General features: G+C 40.6%; 1 protein-coding gene across 5 annotated transcripts; it reads right to left on the reverse strand.

Annotated features, from left to right (window-relative positions):
• Window positions 1-1,410: 1,410 nt before the first annotated feature.
• Window positions 1,411-15,315, reverse strand: TXNL1 (thioredoxin like 1). Of its 5 annotated transcripts, XM_068424467.1 has the most exons (10): window positions 14,431-14,450; window positions 14,294-14,317; window positions 14,072-14,168; window positions 12,810-12,983; window positions 10,435-10,557; window positions 9,991-10,060; window positions 9,194-9,366; window positions 7,126-7,230; window positions 3,347-3,387; window positions 1,411-1,667 (listed from the first exon to the last, which is right to left on the reverse strand). In XM_068424467.1, exons 1-10 carry the CDS (start codon window positions 14,433-14,435, stop codon window positions 1,664-1,666), a joined length of 816 nt encoding a protein of 271 aa, XP_068280568.1. In that variant the 5' UTR covers window positions 14,436-14,450; the 3' UTR covers window positions 1,411-1,663. The 5 variants fall into 5 exon arrangements, 4 of the variants coding, with proteins under 4 accessions (XP_068280568.1, XP_068280565.1, XP_068280566.1 ...); XR_011050235.1 differs by lacking the exons at window positions 3,347-3,387; window positions 14,294-14,317; window positions 14,431-14,450 and adding exons at window positions 5,373-5,426; window positions 15,077-15,277; XM_068424464.1 differs by lacking the exons at window positions 14,294-14,317; window positions 14,431-14,450 and adding an exon at window positions 15,077-15,277.
• Window positions 15,316-17,519: the final 2,204 nt, after the last annotated feature.

The following is a 17,519-nucleotide window of genomic DNA, read 5'->3' on the forward strand; positions in this document are numbered from 1 at the left end:
ATCAAGTGAAACATGTGACACTTCCCTCCAAATATTTATTTTGATCTACGTGCATAGTCTCATTACAGAAGGTACTCACCATGCAACCAAGGAAGTCACAGGAGAGTCTCATAACAGCAGTTGGAGTAATCTTTTACAAAGGTGAGAATCACCAGGTTATCAAACCTCTCAGGTATAAATATTATGAGGTAAGCAATACTTTGGATGAGGCAGTTAACAATAACCCAAAAGGTAATTAGCGTACAAAATTATAAAGTTATTCATATTGCCCTCATATTTAAAAACTATTTCTATTCTATATACAGTGTTACATGCCTCACACCCCCACGGAAGCAAAACATTGAGGAAGGATGAAGGAAATCAAGTCATCATCACACGCCACTGAGTATAATCCAGGTAGATGGTACAACTGGAGTGTGCAGGGATACACTGGAAAACAAAATAGTGCCTCTCCACAAGAATGTTTTCCTAGGCAATGCCCAGTTTTGTCTGGAGAAAATATCTACGCCAACAGAAAGTTACCTCAGTATTAACACACCAATCTGCCACGCCAGAAGAGAACCACCCTACTGTGTTCAAGGAAGGACTGCCAATTAGGACAGGATTTAAGCCTTCGTGGGATTTATGGTAATTAGAAATGCAACAAATTTAACTTTACAAAGAAATTAATTATGCCAATTAAAACACTTAGCAAGTTTTACTGGGAGTTTATACACTATTATATGTATATGGTGCTGATCAATGCCCCAGTTATTAAAATTACTTTGGGCACACTTCCAAGAAAATCTACCACAGTAGTACAAGAATTCCAATTAAGATGTAAAATTAATATTTGCAATAAATATTTCCTTATCAAGATCCAGAGAGGGGAAAAACACCCAATAAAAGAAATAAAGAAATTCTGCTCAAGTGGGGTGCACAAACATCTAAATCCCCATAACCACACAGCTTGCTAGAGCCTGCCTGGGAAACAAGATTTTCTAATAGCATTAAAAACACAAACACCAGCCAGAAGACTCAGGAATCCTCAGCACCCAAGAGCTTGCCATCAGCACGCTGCTCGTGACAAACCTGCACCTCAGTGGAGTGGGACCTTAAACCACGCTGCCTCCTCCTGTGCTTTTTGAGCTGGGGAGGGCAATGGACATTTCCCAAGCAGGTGAAGTTACTCCTGCCTGAGAAGTATCAATATTTTGTGGCAACAACGATCCTAAGTTCCCTCAGCCTCATAACACGGATTTTACTTCTAGGTGGCCTCCGAAGGACATCTACATTTCACTTACGTTTGACATTTTAAACTCTCAGAACAAATGCAAGCTACATTATGTCTTCTGTCTCTAAAGATAAGCCAGTCGAGCTCTGAAGTTTAAAGAGAACAAAGGAAGAGCCACAGTTACAAGAACAACAAAGTTAAACTTGGCAAAAGTAATGAATTTTATTTACAAATACATGTACGAGGATTACAACAGAAACGCACTAGGGAAACTCCATCTCAACAAAAGCAGTGATTTATTGGTAATGGCATTAAATGAAAGAGATTGACAGTCTCTGGTTACGGTCAAGCAATTATCCAGGAGTTGTAGATAAAAGTGGAGATCTCTCTGATTGCGATAAGGCCTTCCAGTGTCTTTTGCGTCCTAGTGGCTCTCTCCTTTTTTGCCAACTACCTGATAAGAGAAAAAACAGAAATAACGTTTAACCAAAGAAGTCCTGCCAAGTATTTTTTAAAGTCAGTCTCAAAATAAACAAGTGCAACTGAATTTTCAACTCAGTTGATGCATTTAAGCATGCTAATGCACTTGCAGAAGCTGTGATTCCCTCTGAACGGTTAAGAGGGATGCAAGACACACAAACCTTATCTTTAGTACTAATACAGACAGCAAAGCATCAGTCTCCTTTTGAGAAGGGTTAGAAGGCAGTAACTGCAACAGAACACACCACACTTAAAAATACATGTTATACACCAAGCATTCAACCTCAATACACTATATAAAAATACTATAGTGGGAAGAGAACCACTGGGTGCTCAAATATGAGTTTGTTCCTCTCCCTTGGCATCCTTGCTATCCCTTCTACTGCAGTGCAAACCTACAAAGAAATGGGGAAGCCACCTGATTTTCAGTTATTCCTTGTAAAAACATTATTCCTTACCAAGTCTCCTTCCAATCTCCAATTCTGCAAACTCCACCTGGAATCAGCCAGCTTAGCGCTTCCCTGTTCTGAAAAGATCACCGCCGGCACCAGACTCTGAGTCGATTTGCCAGCCAGCAGCAAGCCTGACTTACATACTGCTACGCAGGCTTAGAGTTAGCGTGGTTCACTGCAGAAGGGTATCCAGTGCCCTTCGTTAAGATAATTGAGCACAAAATCCTGAGAGCAGAAAGCGATGCCGTTCTAGTCGCCTTTCTGAAAAGATTCAGACATAATTCTAGTGCTTTTGCAGACCCTTGGAAAAAATACCCATTTATAAGGCAAACCAAAATAAAAAGAAAATAAGCCTTAAAGTTTAAGACTTCAAATTGCAGGAGGGACCGTGGGCAAGGCACTGCTTCCCCATTCATTTCCATCTAACCAGAGAGCAGCACTGTGGCTCTGACAAGGCCTAGTCAGAATTCACATGAACATTTGAAGATGACACTAACGGAGCACAGAATCTCCCATTACTGCTCGTAATAATGCTGAAAACGGAGTAAAACCTTTCTTGTGTTCTAACCAATTGACTCCTAGAGCAAATGTGTTCAGTATTCACTGTCTCTGCAGTTCAGTGACAATATACCAGATTCATACACTCAGTGAAATAAAGAACTAGGGGAAAAACAAAACAAAACCCAAAACACCCACAGCCTTGAACTGTGGAAGTCTCATGGACCCACTGGAAGCATTTTCCTGATCCTTCCCCTTTTTTATTTCTTGTCAAACTTCAAGAGGGAAAATTTTTCACTGTCCAGCTGCTCTCAGTTAACTGAGCTATCACGGTCACAAGGTAGCTGAGATCTACTGATGAAAAGTACTTTTCACGACCATTTTCACCTCCAAGGAACCCTGGACCAGGAGCATTTACCAAGCTGTAAATTCAACCTAACACTTAAGGGCAGGAAAATTCCAATCTGACAACATGAGGAAAGAAGAAAAAAATCAGAAGCCCAATCAATTGCATTAAGATCCAATTAATCAAGTTAAAAAAAAATAGTTAAACTTGTCAAGAAGCAATATTTATTCTTTCCGTGTTTCCAAAGCACCAAACTGTGTTCACACACAGATTAAGAAAAAAAAAAAAAATCAGAATTAAAAGATTAAAGATTAGATGTTAGCAAGTGTGGAACATCAATGAAAAACATTGCTATACCAGTCTGAGGCAGAAATGGACAACTCGCCCATGTGTATTATCTGTGAAAATCAATCACACTGATACGGATATTTTGTCATCACAGCTCAAAGAAACCCCTTTTCGGACCATCCCACTCCACCTTCCCAAAAGCAAACGGGCCATTTAAACTTAAACTAAACAATTGTCATTATTTTTTCTCAGAAGTAGATCCATTTTCCTTCCTTCTATAGAAAAAACTGCCACATGTACAAAGAGGTCGAGCAAGTAAAATCAGTTAGATGCTGTCAGAGATCCCTACTCAGGCCACATATGTACAAACACTCCCCAACTCCTCACTGTGTCTTCCCTGAGCAGGTGCCCAGTGCCACTAGAGGGACAATAAAGCGTAGTGCTTTGCAGCCCATGCTGGCCTGCCCACTCCTTACTGAAGGGTCACAACAAAGGAGGACACTAAGCTCCACTGAGATTAAAAAAAGTCAAGTCTTGGTAGAGCATTGCACAGGCTGCATCTCCAACAGCTTCACAAAGTTCAATACAGGCTGAAAAATGAGTTACAGAAAATAATTTGGAAGAGTACTGTATGGTATGCCTTGGAAATGTCAAGGTCAGGATACCAGTGGGACAGAAATTTGGGAAGACTGAGAGGTAAAGAAAAGTGTTTAAGGTAAGATTTGGAGTAGGGAGTGGAGGGGAAAGATGAGTTGATGGGTCAGAAGGTAGAGAAGGCTGCTCCTGATGGGAGAAGGTGCAGAGAAGGCGGCTCTTGCGTCAGTGCTGAGATTGTGGAAAGGGTGAAAGAGATGCTGGATGAGCAGAGGAAGCAAGGGAGTAGTGCAAGGCCACTTCAATCTTACTGTTACTTTTTAATTTCTGCTGCCTTTTTAGTTCTTTAGAAATGGGGAGTTAAGCTGGAAAACAAAATGTTACAAGAAAAAAAAGCAGCAGCACGTAGTGCAAACAAGCAGTTGAGTAGAAAGACTTCATTCAAGAGGGGACCAAAAAAAAAACCCTACAACCTGTCGATACTCATCTATGCCCCAACCTCAAGACTGAGCAGCAGGATGTTCTATTCATTAATATCAGTTGCATGTTCTTCCAAACACAAGTTCACCACAAGATTCACTCTAACCTACCTAATACTATCAATCAGTAGTAAAAAACCTTGCACCTTTAATCTATACTTCTAGCTGTCTGCCCAACAAAGTAGTTCAACTGAGCATCTTTGAGCATCAGAAGCAAATTCAAAGGCAATCTACTACAGCTCAAATGCAGTCTACTACAGTAGTTTGCATGACCAGTTACACCTTAAGTCAGACCTTGCCTGTCCCCCTTTTCTATCACTCCAAAGACTTCCCTAACGAAGATTAACTTTACACCTGCTTAGTACTTCTGTTATTTTTCAGAGCAGATGCATTTTAGCTTTGTGTCTGATAGCATAATTAATGGAAACACTGCCTCATTTACATTAAACACATGAACTGACTCCTTGACCAAGAAGTGACCAGCCCTGTTGGTGTTAGCAGAGCACTACACAAGCAAATAGTTTTCCTTGACTGTCTGAAGGACACGGGAGCTGCAGTTATGCACCTTAATAACCAACTGCTGAGCAGGAAGCTGCTGTAAATAAGCATGCGTTCAGATCCCACCCCAACTGGGAAGCAAAACACATTAGCCTGATCCTTAGCAGAAGTCATTCAAACCAATATTTGGGGTTTTTTTTTCACTTTGAACATGCATACAATCAACTGAGCAGCGATGTGATCAATCACAGAAACATGACTGGAATCACATTCATGTCCACTTCTTAATTCAAGCCCTTCAAATATGATATTTAACAGATTCTTACAAACACTCCTCAAAAACTCAAGGAAAAAAAGCATTCCCCCTTCTTGTTAATCATACTGCAATACTATTTTGATAATAATTAGAAGAGGAATATGAACAGTAGAGACAGACTGAGATGAGGGAGTGAGACAGATGAAAGCAGTGAGGAGTAATGTGGGAGATGAAAAGAAAAATAAGGTTTCCCAGTTAATCTACAAACCTAAATATAATTAATGCCCAACGCTATATTAAGGTTTCATAGCTGACAGGATCACTGGAAGAGAGGAAACAAAAGTTAAAATTCCTAAGAGCAGCACTGCAGCTCTGCCAGACTACACATCCCATTTGTTCTGATGAAATATTTTAACAGCCTAATATTAAAACTACATGTTTAGGAAGCAAAATAGGAATAGGACATATATAGCGTCGTTGAGTATCTGAATTGAGGCAGGATTAGCCACTTCATAACCCAGTAACGCCTGCTCCTCTCTCTAAGGCACTTCTGGGCAGTTCCTTGACCTCCTGACGTTAGCAGTATAATGCTACACACCAGTTTGGTGTGCACATGGTCTTGTAGGTCTGTGGCCTCTCCCCTTCCATTTAAATGGGTGTCACAAGACACTCCTTCATGGTGCCAAGACATTCACCTGCTAACTTTAAGGAAACCAAGATTGTTAACTGGCATATTTACCAGGCCACACAGCAGCTTCTAAGCATCCACACTGCATCTAGAACTGAGAGATCTGTAAAGCCCCTCTAACTACATTAGACAGCTGAAATACCCAAAGATACTGAGTCAGAGTGCCATCCCCCTCACAATAATACCAGAAAGTACCAGAGATTAACGATGGTAAAGTAGTAATTGCACAACTCATTGCAGGGATGCCCTAATACCATAAGTACTGACAAAAAAAGCCATATAAAACAAGCAGACTGTAAATCAATTAACATTATTCCCAGTTTTAGGATAATTAGGAAAGTCTAAAATTGATATCCAGTTAATTTTAGTACATTAGAACAACTATTTCAATTATTTCGTTTCATTGAAAGGCAGCAAAACCTGTTAAACTTCTATTTATTAACTTCATTATTAACTGCAAAGATATTAAGTTTTACAGGTAGAAGTTAAGATCAAGTTTTGACGTTAAAAATTCCAAGTATGTGACACGTTGGTGAGTATTAGTGTGTTTAACCTTCTGAAGTTATAGGTTATTTGTATAATAAATTCTGTGGTGCTTTCAGCGTTATTGGTCACCCACATGGTAGTTTGGAGGCAGGTGTTACAGCAGCATTTGCCCTTTTACAAAGGCTAAGTTTTAAAGCAGTTTATTTTAAAAAGACATTACAGTTTGAAAAAGTTGTAAGTAGCTTTAAAGTTTCAATCCTTTCAAACCCATTTCACATTCTCAAAAAAAAAATTAAGAACGTGGAGTGCCTTATTGTTCAGCACTAGTGTGTCTAAGCCAGACTGTAACCAGTTTGCTTCTTCATTTCCTCTTTAAAAAGCAGATATGCTCAATGTAACAGACATCTTGTGACCAAATATTTTTCAGATCTCAAGCTTAATGTTGCCCAGTGAATAAAATCCTTCAAAGCAGCAATAAAGTCAATCACGAGGAGTCTAATTTATATATACAACTGCTTCTCTACTTCCTGAACACCATCAGAAAGCACGTTTCAAAATCAAGACATAAATCTCACAGCTGTTGAAAAAAAACGTTGTCTATAGCATATATAATTTGACAGTCCCTCAAGTTTTCATATATACATTCTTAGTAGTTATTTTTACACAACTGATGAACAAAAACTTGTAAGCAAGACCAAAGCTCTGTAAGATAAAGATGAACATTTTCTTTTGGATGCCAAAACTACCTGGAGTTGTGGAATTGTAGTAACAACCAGTATTTGTTCCATCAACCAATTTTTGAGTAGGTTTAAAACATTCAAAAGTGCTTTTAAGAAAGAGGACTCACTCGCTTGAAGTCATTCATATTTGTTGCTTGGACTGGAGTTCCAATAAACGTGAAGTATGTAATTCTTGTCGTCTCTTCATCACCATGATTGGATTGGACAAACAACTAAAGAAAAAACCCCAAACACGAGAGTTAAGGTAAACTGTCCATCCCTGAATTCATACAGAAACATCTTTCAAGATTTTTGAACTAACCAAATTAACACTTTCTCCAATTATAAAGGCCTCTAACCTTTAGAGAAGCTACTGTCCTCTTATTTTAAATAATGATTACGTAGAATGCTATTATTTTCCTGGTAGTTTGTTAAAAATCCCACACAGCTTGGATCTTCCCAGCTTCCACTTCCAACCCGAGACCATACTTAGCACGCAAAAACAGGATCTAAGAAGCCACAATTCACTGTTCACTGGAATCTGACTTGAAATTAAGTTAAATATCAATTTAGCTATGCTTGCTGAAGCCCCTAAGACTATCCATGTGACCCAGAGGTCTCTTCCAACCTGATTGATTCTGTGATATGATTAATTACATGGGTTAGAAACTACAGGGTATAGAATTAATAATTTAAAAAAGCAGAAAAATTAACTAACAAACCTAACAGTGATACATACAAAGTATCAATTTGCTAATAGTGACATGGAAATATTTAGTAAGTATTTCTGATTTTCCTGCTTTTCTGCCATGTATAATTCGTGTTGATGACAACTGTGTCTCCTCCAGTTCATTAGGAACCAAATGGAAGATTTTTATCCACAGGACTACATAAGTGAGTAGAACCTCATCACTGAAAAGCCAGGTGGAGGACAAGATGACTGGCCCTCTCATTTTGAAGAGGTCTTAAATGCAGAATCCAGGTTTAGATAGGAAACTAGGGGAGTGCCACTGCAGTGCCCACATGCCAAGAGTGCAAACAAGCAGAACATCTATTTAATCACCTTATCACTTGTCTGGTGTTTGCACATCATCCTGTCTAAAGCTGGCACAGGATTTTATTAAAGAACAAATACATAACTTGTACTTGTCAGCACAGCTTTGTAGGATGTAAGCCTACGTGACCCATCTCCATTCCACTTGGCGAAGGATAAAGTTGGTTGCAAAGGGAACTCCATAGGAATAACAGACATGAGGAGGAGTCATTTCGGTTCACCTCCCATTACATTTAAAATAATTACTAGTGAAACATTAGGAATTTAGAAATTTACCAGAAGCCTTTTTACAGAAGAAAGTGCGATGAAAAGATCGAGGGTGGGTCAATGTTTTGGAGTTACCTGTTACGCATGATAAGCTGGTGATGTCTGTGGCTGGCCTACTAAAATATAGTTTAATTTAATCAACTATAAGCCCATACGTTTGCAAACACAATTCAGGCTGTGAAAAGCATTCAGGGGTCACATTGGAAAGGCAGTTCAACACGATACTGCAGGAAACAGGGCTGTGCAGTACGAGGATGATGCCAAGCATAAAGCAATTCCAGCATCCACTTAGTCCTCACACATATTGCACTAGAACCCGTATTTTAAAAATGGAATAGGAAAAACCGCACCTGCATTTAAGAGTCAAAGGCGTGGAAAGTCTCTTACAGCAAGAGAATTAGAGAGCTCATTAAAAGACAAAGGTGCTTTGATTACAACATTTAAGAACCCTCACAGAGAGCAGGTACTGAGTTTAAAGACACTGCAAGTACTTCACTCGATACTCAGAGAAATCTGTCACTTCTGCAATCAGATTGCTGAGAAACTGGATTCCTTGTCTCCTCAACTCTTCAAATGAAGACAAGATGCCTTTCAAGAGGGGATGTTAGTGAAAATGCAAGTTGTGTTAAACGGCACACTAGCTCATGAGGAGGTGAAAGCGAACCTTTTGCCTCATGCTAGGTCAAAAGAGACATCGCGTGTGCATGGCCTTGTCTCACCTTCAACCCCTGAAATGCTTTTAGCATAAACGTACAGCATGCAGTTGGCAGAGAGAAACCAAGAACATTTGCAATAAAATCAACAAACAAGCCCAGTGCTTTAAAAGCCCATGAAGGTTTCAGCCTGCACAGACCTCAGAAAGGAACTTTACTTACAGTTACACTGTTGACATTCTGAAACTTTACGTAGCGAAGCTGGATAATACCATCTTCTTTAATATCATCTGGTGTCAGCTCCAGGGCTTGAGTGGGTTCACTTCTTTCTGCTTCTTCAAAATCCATAGATCGAGGAAGGTTGATAAAGATTTTTATGTACTTTGGACCTTGTCCTGTGGTAAAATATAGGAGCAGTATTCTGTCGTTTAAACACATTTTCAAAATGCTGCTCGAGATGCTCTCTCTTATCACAGCCTCTAGATACCACTCAAGGAAAGCATGACCTTCTATAGCTCTAGTATCTGATCTGCCAGTCCTACATCACCACCCTGGATATTGAAGGGCATCCAAAGTTGCACTACTCGCCTACATGTCAGACAGAATTCCACAGAAAAAATCCAATAAAAAGTCTAAAAGTAATAGTTTTGCTGTGTCATACAACACCCGAACACTTTATGTGATTTTATAAAGTAAACTGAGTTGCCATGAAAACCAAGGTAAACCTTTCAGTAGCTCTCACATTAATTGTTGAATTAAATGTAAGTTTCTCTTTGCAGCATATCAAACTATAGAAAATACTTCTGTTTGTGTCATACCAAATACCCATGCACAAGGTCAGTGAAAAATGAATAAGATATTTGTTACGCAATTCATTTACAACAAATTTACTCAAGCTGCTGTGGGATTCTCAGGCTGTAAAAGGTTCCAGGGACAACAGTGTCATTTTTAGAAAATTACAGCTAAACATGGGCAAAGCTTTGGTTTCAAAGACATGTTTAAACATACACTTCACTCACCGTTATCTGGCCCCTGAAGTTTCATAGAATAAAGCTTGACAGGTTGACTAAAAGCTACAGTAATAAGCAGCTGTGGAGAAAAAAGTTGCTATTAAACACTGTTTTCTTCACTCTTAAAAACAAACATAGCACAATAATTAACTAGAAATAATTCTGAGCTTTGAAATAAAATTAAGCACTTACCTTCACTACATTCCACACATGCACTAGTCTGTCACTTTAAAATATCAGCAGATGCTGCTCCACTTGGAATTTCTTCCACACACAAAGGGATGGGAAACTGGAAATGCTACGAGGACCTTTGTATGCTAATTTTATTTACATCCTACTGCCATATCCCACTCTTTCTTACACTACCATAACAACATAAAATAGACATGTTCTTAAAATTCTTGCGGACCAGGCCATCACTGAAAACATCTCACTTAAAAATCTCTACTGTACCTGCTCATCACAGTCTGATTCCAAGTAGGTAGAGTCTTTACGTAAACAATTATCAAATCCATGCTCATCGCTCTCATTAAGACATTCACAGCCGGCTTTATTGATAAATGGCATTAAATCCATCTGAAAGGAAAAGAGCATTGCTGAGTGCATGATAAGTGCGCCATGAACTCATCTGGGATTAGTAAGCACCAGAATGAATGAAATTCTTCATTCAGTAGATTAAAATAACAAGACACACAGAAAATCTCAGGGGTTTATACCAAAAAAACATTACAAAAACTACAAATACTATAGTACTCTGATGTGTCCTGTTCATAACTGAACATTTTTCCCCTCCATTCAAAATCCCACACCCCTGGAACACATTTGCCATTCTGAGAACAAAAAATTGGGCACAAGGAGAATTTTCAGACATACTTTTGACAAACAAGACACAGCATTGTAAGTCACACCACAAACCAGACAAACGGACATTAGACTGGAGCTATGATCAACTTGATAGAAAAAAAAAGAAACACAGAAATGTGTCTCCCCAAAAATAATTTGCATATAATAATTTTAATTTGCTGAACAACTTAAAAGGCCACTACTATAGCTCTTATCAGGCTTTATATGCAAAGCTACTCTTATTTTACTTCTTTTTCAGCACACAAGTTAACTTTAAGAAACGTTTTCCTACTCCTTTCTCCGTATACTTTGGTAAAAACACAGAACAACAGAAACCAGAAGCTACAGTATTCACCATGAACTAGTTTGTTGTACTGCTCAGCTCTTTTGTAAAGGATCCAGCTAAAACCTTTAACATAGATGCATTCTCAGATTAAAGCAGAGGTGGTAGCATCACAGAGGCAGAATAATCTCTATCAATTTCCAGATAACTAGAATTTTTTGCCTGCAACTCAAGTAAACCAGGTCCTAACTGGAGCACAATAATAAAAACGAAGTATTTCATATCTTAAGGCCTGAAGACAAGTATCAACATCTCACACCATAACAGTACAAATTCGAGATCAGTGTACAGTGATAGAACAGTCCAGACATAAAAAGCTAAAGGAACTTTTAGGATGACAACCAAAAAACCCTTCTTAAAGGCATATATTAGGTCCCAAAGAATAATATATCACCCTTGAAAGAAAGTACATGCTAGCTTGAAAATTACTGCACACTACAGCTCAGGCTGTAGCTTCATGGTCCAACCAGAACCCAAAACCAGGCTGTGAGACAGAGCACAATACAACTCAGTTCCTGCAGCCTGCTTCCCTTAGCTCTTGCAACTTGAACCTTTGTCTTTTGACATTCCCATAGTTCCACAGAGGATTTCACAGTAACTATAAATGTAAACGTTCACATATGAAGTGTAACACTTGCTGTGGAACAGTTAGCAAGTAGTTGCACTGCTAGAAATCCAAGTGACCTGTGCCCTTGCAGTTTATTTAAATGAGAAATATTCAGCTGGATTTGCACCCCACTTACATTTGCCTGATAGGACATGACTAGCTATGAATTTAAAATATGTAACCTCCAAAAAACCTGCTTTTGCATTTAACAACATGATCTTGGGTTCCACAGAAACTCATCCCAGCTGAGTTTAACGTACTAGATTTGCTAATGCCAAGTAACATGCACACTGCAGCAACGAGCTAAGCACTGAACTGTGACGTAGGGCTTAGGTGAAATGTAATACACCACAGAACTGTGTTGTTCTACCACAAGTATAAACAATCTCATTTAAGGAGTAACATTACACCAAGGATTGCTTGGAGAACACCACCTAGGACGACAGCTCTAGGAAAGTGTTCTGTCACATTCGAGTTCACATTTACACGTGTGTGCTGGTACATCTGTCAGACAGGCTTCTGATTTGCACACACAACTGCCTCGAGGTAACACGAAAACACACAGAACATGGTGAAAGTCACTTCCTGAGAGCACCGGTTTTTCTAAGCAGATCGCTCCCTTCCTGAAACGTTGGGCAAAAATTCAAGTATCCCTACAGAGTTTTAATTTACTTAGAAGACACGGGCAAATCATACAATGATAAAAAAGAAATAATCTGTTCATGAACACTAATTTTTAAATTCTTCAAAAAAAAGCTAAAATCAAGCTTTAGTTACAAGATCTTGATGCAAGGTTTAAAAGCCATTCAGTTTGAGAACATATATTTAGGAATGTTCACTTTTCTTTTTTACAAATTACTAAAAAGTTACAAGTTATTTACTCAGTTTACTTTATCTACAAACACCTGATCAGTGATTACTAGAGTGATATGCAGCACCCCTACAGAAGCAAAATGATACACATTAAGACACAGATTTTTTTAAAACATTCAAGTTATGCAAACATTAGGAAAAATTATCTTAAGAGATGCATACATATCCTTTTGGGATATCTGTATCTTCACTGTTTCCAGGATCATTCTCCAGGTGCTGTTTAATTTTTTCTTCTAAACCTACAGCATCTGCTCCTTGATATTGGTCAATTCGCACTTTGTTTCGGAAAAACAGAAATGTTGGTGTTGCTGATATATTATTGGTAGCAGCTGTTCCCTGGAACACATAAATTAGTTACAAGTGTTACCTAACAGAGTATTACCAACACCAGACAGAAACATTAGCTTGTTTCACCTAGCTAAGAATGCACACACTACATATTAATCAAGCTACATCACCTCACACATCGCCAACAATATTTGTTATTTTATAAACAGCTTTAACTCAGACAAACAATTTAAAATTCACTTAAATTCTTCAGATCCTCCTAAACCTTTACAGATTTGGGCATTCTTTGAATGAACTTCACACTGTCAGTAATTTGTTGGTACACCATAAAAATCATATTACTCACTCGCTCTCAAAAGTGGAGGATGGTTTAATTTAACACTTATTTCACAAGCTTTCTTTGCACATGCATTCCTTCTCCCCCTCAAGCTACATTCATGCACACCCAGGAACTGCAGCCAGGTGAATTCCATTTGACTTCTACCTGTATTCATATCCACTATGCACCCACAGTAGTTTTTCCAAAGCTTTCCATAATTTAGTGCCTTTTGCAAATCTTACCACTTTTATATTCCTCTCTCTCCATTATAATTTGTTGTATAATTCAAGACATTTCCTTTCAACGTGCCATTGTTAATTTTTGCTAACAACCCTTAAGTCAATCAATAGCTCATCTGCAACACTGTTGTCTGTTAAAAACAGTCGAGTAGTACTTGAGAGGAGCCTAGTCCCACTAATCGTATCAGTTTATTACATTTTTCATTTTAATCCATAATTATGCCAGTATTTGTTTGGAAAGACTTACTCTCTTTAATTCTTCTTGGTGCTAACTTCTACGTTTAACAGTGTTATCTAAACAGTACACACAGCAGGAACTGTTAAACTGTCTGCACGCCGCTTAAATGAAGGATGTCACAGTGGCAACTGCAAAAATGCTTTTCAAAATAAAAGTGTTGGTTGTTCACATCTTTGTGCGTATCCTAATTTTGGGGAATTTCACAGCATGGCTATTTGTGATTCACCAAATGTGTCAACAGCCACAGGATACTACTCTTTGTAGTTTTTCTTCAAGTTTCTCATTTGCTACATTTCCTGCTCTTTCTCTTACAACTGAAAATATGGTTTTGAATACCAACCTGGCACTGATGTACATCTACTTCCAAAAAAGTTGCCTGGGGATATTTGTTACTCAGAGCATTGAAAGCTGGGGCTATCCTCAAACAAGGGCCGCATCTGTGAAAACAAAACGTAGTTTAAGTCAACTCCGTCTTCTTTTAAGAAAACGTCTGCCCCAAACAGAATTAGCAAATTCATGTTCTTACTGATATCCTCAGTACACGTAAAAATAACCTTCCTACCTGGCTGACAGATGGTGAGCAATCCTAGTGATACAATTAAGAATGACATTTAGAAACACATCATGAAGTGTTAATTCCCACTTCCTCAGACACTTTCAATGCCACATGATTAACTTCACCTATTAATTTATACTAACTTCATATTTTCCAGCTAATGTGTTTAGCTCCAGCATCTTCACCGCAAGCCACAGTCCTGCTACCTAAAGTGACAAAAGGGAGGGCAAAGAGTTGCCTGCTTTTCCTGAAACAGCAAAAAACACTCTTCAGAGAAAACTACTTACCTCCATGTTACCTCCTGTGAAAAAACAGTATCTACAGGAAGATCTCTACATACAACTTGAAATATTTAACAGTAATAACGTATCAAACTTCTAGCAGGAACCAGAAAATTCTTACTGTGTTAAATCTCACTTAGCTACAACTGTAACCAGTTACAGTGCCTCTGCCTACATTAACAGCAGCCTTCGGACCTGCAGCCAGATTTTCAGCCAGCGTAGTGCCTGGTCTCCTCAGTGCCTGCAGAATGACAGCAGCTAATTGCACTTCTCTAAGTTTAAAACCTCGCCTCAAAAATAAATAAAAATAGCAAAAACCTCCCTCAAGAGGTTCCTCTCGGCGCCGGGGAGGCCTAGCTCCCGCTCTCCCTCAGGCCGCGGTGAGGGCCTAGGGGCAGGGGCGACGCGGGGAGCGCCCCGGGGCGGCGGTCGCCGCCCCGGGGCGCTCCCCGCGTCGCCCCTGCCCGCCGTGAAGGGAACCGCGAGCCCGCATCCCGCCCTCACTCACCCCCGCATGGTGAACTTGACCACGGCCAAGCGGGAACCGGCAGCGCTGAGCTCCGGCTGGAACTCGGTGTCGTTCGCAATCACCTTCACGCCCACCATCCTCACGGGGCGGAGGGGCCCGCGGTAGCGGCGGCGGCGAGCACCGGCCTCGCTATATGCAGCGTCACGGCGGGGAGCGGGAGCCCGGCATGCACCGCTCGGCTCAGGGCGCAGGCGCGGCCGCCACGCCGCTCCCAGGCCGGGCCCGCCGCGGACATCTTGAGGGCGGGGCGGGGGAGCGCGCCGCGTCCGGCCGCCGCCATTTTGGGAGAGGGCAGCGAGTGAGGGCGGGAAGCCGCCGCCATTTTGGGAGAGGGCAGCGAGTGAGGGGTGAAGCCGCCGCCATTTTGGGAGAGGGCAGCGAGTTAATTAAAACAGAGAAAAGTAGGTCTTAATGCTCCGCTGTGATTTTTGAGGACAAGCGGAGCAGCACTCTGACCAACGCTAGCTGCTGAAGCTGCCTTTGAGACTGCTAGTACCAGGTGTACAAAATCAGCAAAGAAATGCACTTGGTTGTCAAAATACCCCATCCCAACTCCCCGGCAGGCGTTGTCTGAAGCTCACTAGCATGTGTTTCATACTACAGCAACAGAGAACTGAGGAACTGCTGCAGCTGGGAGGCCGGCTCCTGCCCTGGCTGCTGCAGGCGTGCCGAGCCGGGTCCGAGCACCTCAAGGGACCGAGATCTGGAGACCTCTCTGGGAAACCTGCCCCAGTCTTTGACCACCCTCAAGGTAAAGAAGTTCCCTTCAGTAAAGATGGTCTCCCTGAGCCTTCTCATTAAAGCTTACATTAGCGACACAGATAAAACAGCATAATTAACGTCCAAAGTAACAAAATGAAAATGTTAAACATTTTTATTAGCACCGTATTTTAAGAAAATACTTTCTGTCACTCAAAAAACATCCTCAAGCCTCTTATAGCAGCTAGTTTAAAACAATCTCTCTAAACATGAGAGCAAGAAAAAATATCCACTCCTGTATAATGCCACATGACATTGCCCAGCATTGGCTTCAGGAATTTATTATTATAAGGACAACTGGAGAACCTCCATTCTCCCAGCTGAAAGTAATTCACATGCTAAATAGGCTGCTGTTAGAGACAGGCATCTGTTCTTGGATTACAGGGCATCCATACTCCCTTGCCAGGAGTCACGTGGCTGTATGTAATTTGCATATCTCTATACAGATCTATTGATGTATCTCAGCATTACTTTTATCATCAAAAACATACCAACATAGTAGCAGCGTTTATCCATACTTTTATATTCCGCAGTTGAACTGAAATTGCTTACTAATTCAACAGCAATAAAAATTTGGAGTTGCTTTGTCTTTAGGGAACTGGCGATATGGAACGTATCCGGTACCAAGTCCCCATATAGGTAACGTGTTATGTGCCAACATACAGTAAAGCAAGCTGGGAACTCATTTCACTATTTTAATTACTTCTGGCCAAGAGAAAATGTTCTCTCTAGTTTCAACTGCAGAAATAATTTTCCCTTTCTGTCCTAAACAGCTGTGATGTATTGAAGCACACAGTTAAATGGCCGATAGGAAAAAGATAAACCACCACTGAACTGCCATTAAAATCGGCTCCTTTGGTGGTTTGTAGGTAACTAAAACCAATTATTCACACATACAAAAAGCTAACAGTAAAAATGTTGTTTCAGTTGCAAAGAAAATAAAGAAATAAAGTCAATAGCCTAGCAGACCTTCTTAGCACGGTCCCTTGACAAGGCGCAGAGAACAAATCCAGCTTGTGTAGGTTGCTATCTCCAAGACTCTGCTTTATTTCACCTAAAAGTTGGAAAACGTGTATGGTAGGAATTCCCTCAAAATGCGCCAACTTAAAAATTATCCCAGTTTTGTCATTGCCTATTTTTTGTGACATTATGGGGATAATCCGTCTCTTTTGCAGACAGAAATTGCCCTTTTTTCTTTTTCAGTTTCCTATTTTTTTACAAAGCGAGTGTGATAACTGAAAAAGTTAGGAGGCATAAATGCTCAGAAGCAGTAAGGGGGAAAAATAAAGAGGGATTCGTGAAATGTTTTTATTAACCACGTTCCAGGATAAACTAAGTAAAAATAAAAATTAAACCTAGTACTTTCTCTCCCCCGTTTTGCAATGTCATTACTGACAACTTACCGGCAGGCTCTGCACGCCCCGCACATGCTTTTGCACGGTTTCACCTCGAGCCGGCGGCAGAGAGCAGCACTTTGCCCGTGCTCCCCCGGTGCTGCCTCACGGCTGCTGTCACTTACGGAGCCCGCCAACAACCGCGCCATGTGTCCCCCCTCACAGCTCCCCCCTCACGCCGGGGCCGCGCTCCCCGCAGCCGCGGGGCGGGGCCGGGGCTCGCGCCGCCCTCAGCGCAGCAGGCAGCCCCCGCCGGCACGCGCTGCCCT

The sequence above is a fragment of the Nyctibius grandis genome, assembly GCF_013368605.1.
Source record: "Nyctibius grandis isolate bNycGra1 chromosome W unlocalized genomic scaffold, bNycGra1.pri SUPER_W_unloc_2, whole genome shotgun sequence".
In the NCBI taxonomy this organism is placed as follows: Eukaryota; Metazoa; Chordata; class Aves; order Nyctibiiformes; family Nyctibiidae; genus Nyctibius; species Nyctibius grandis.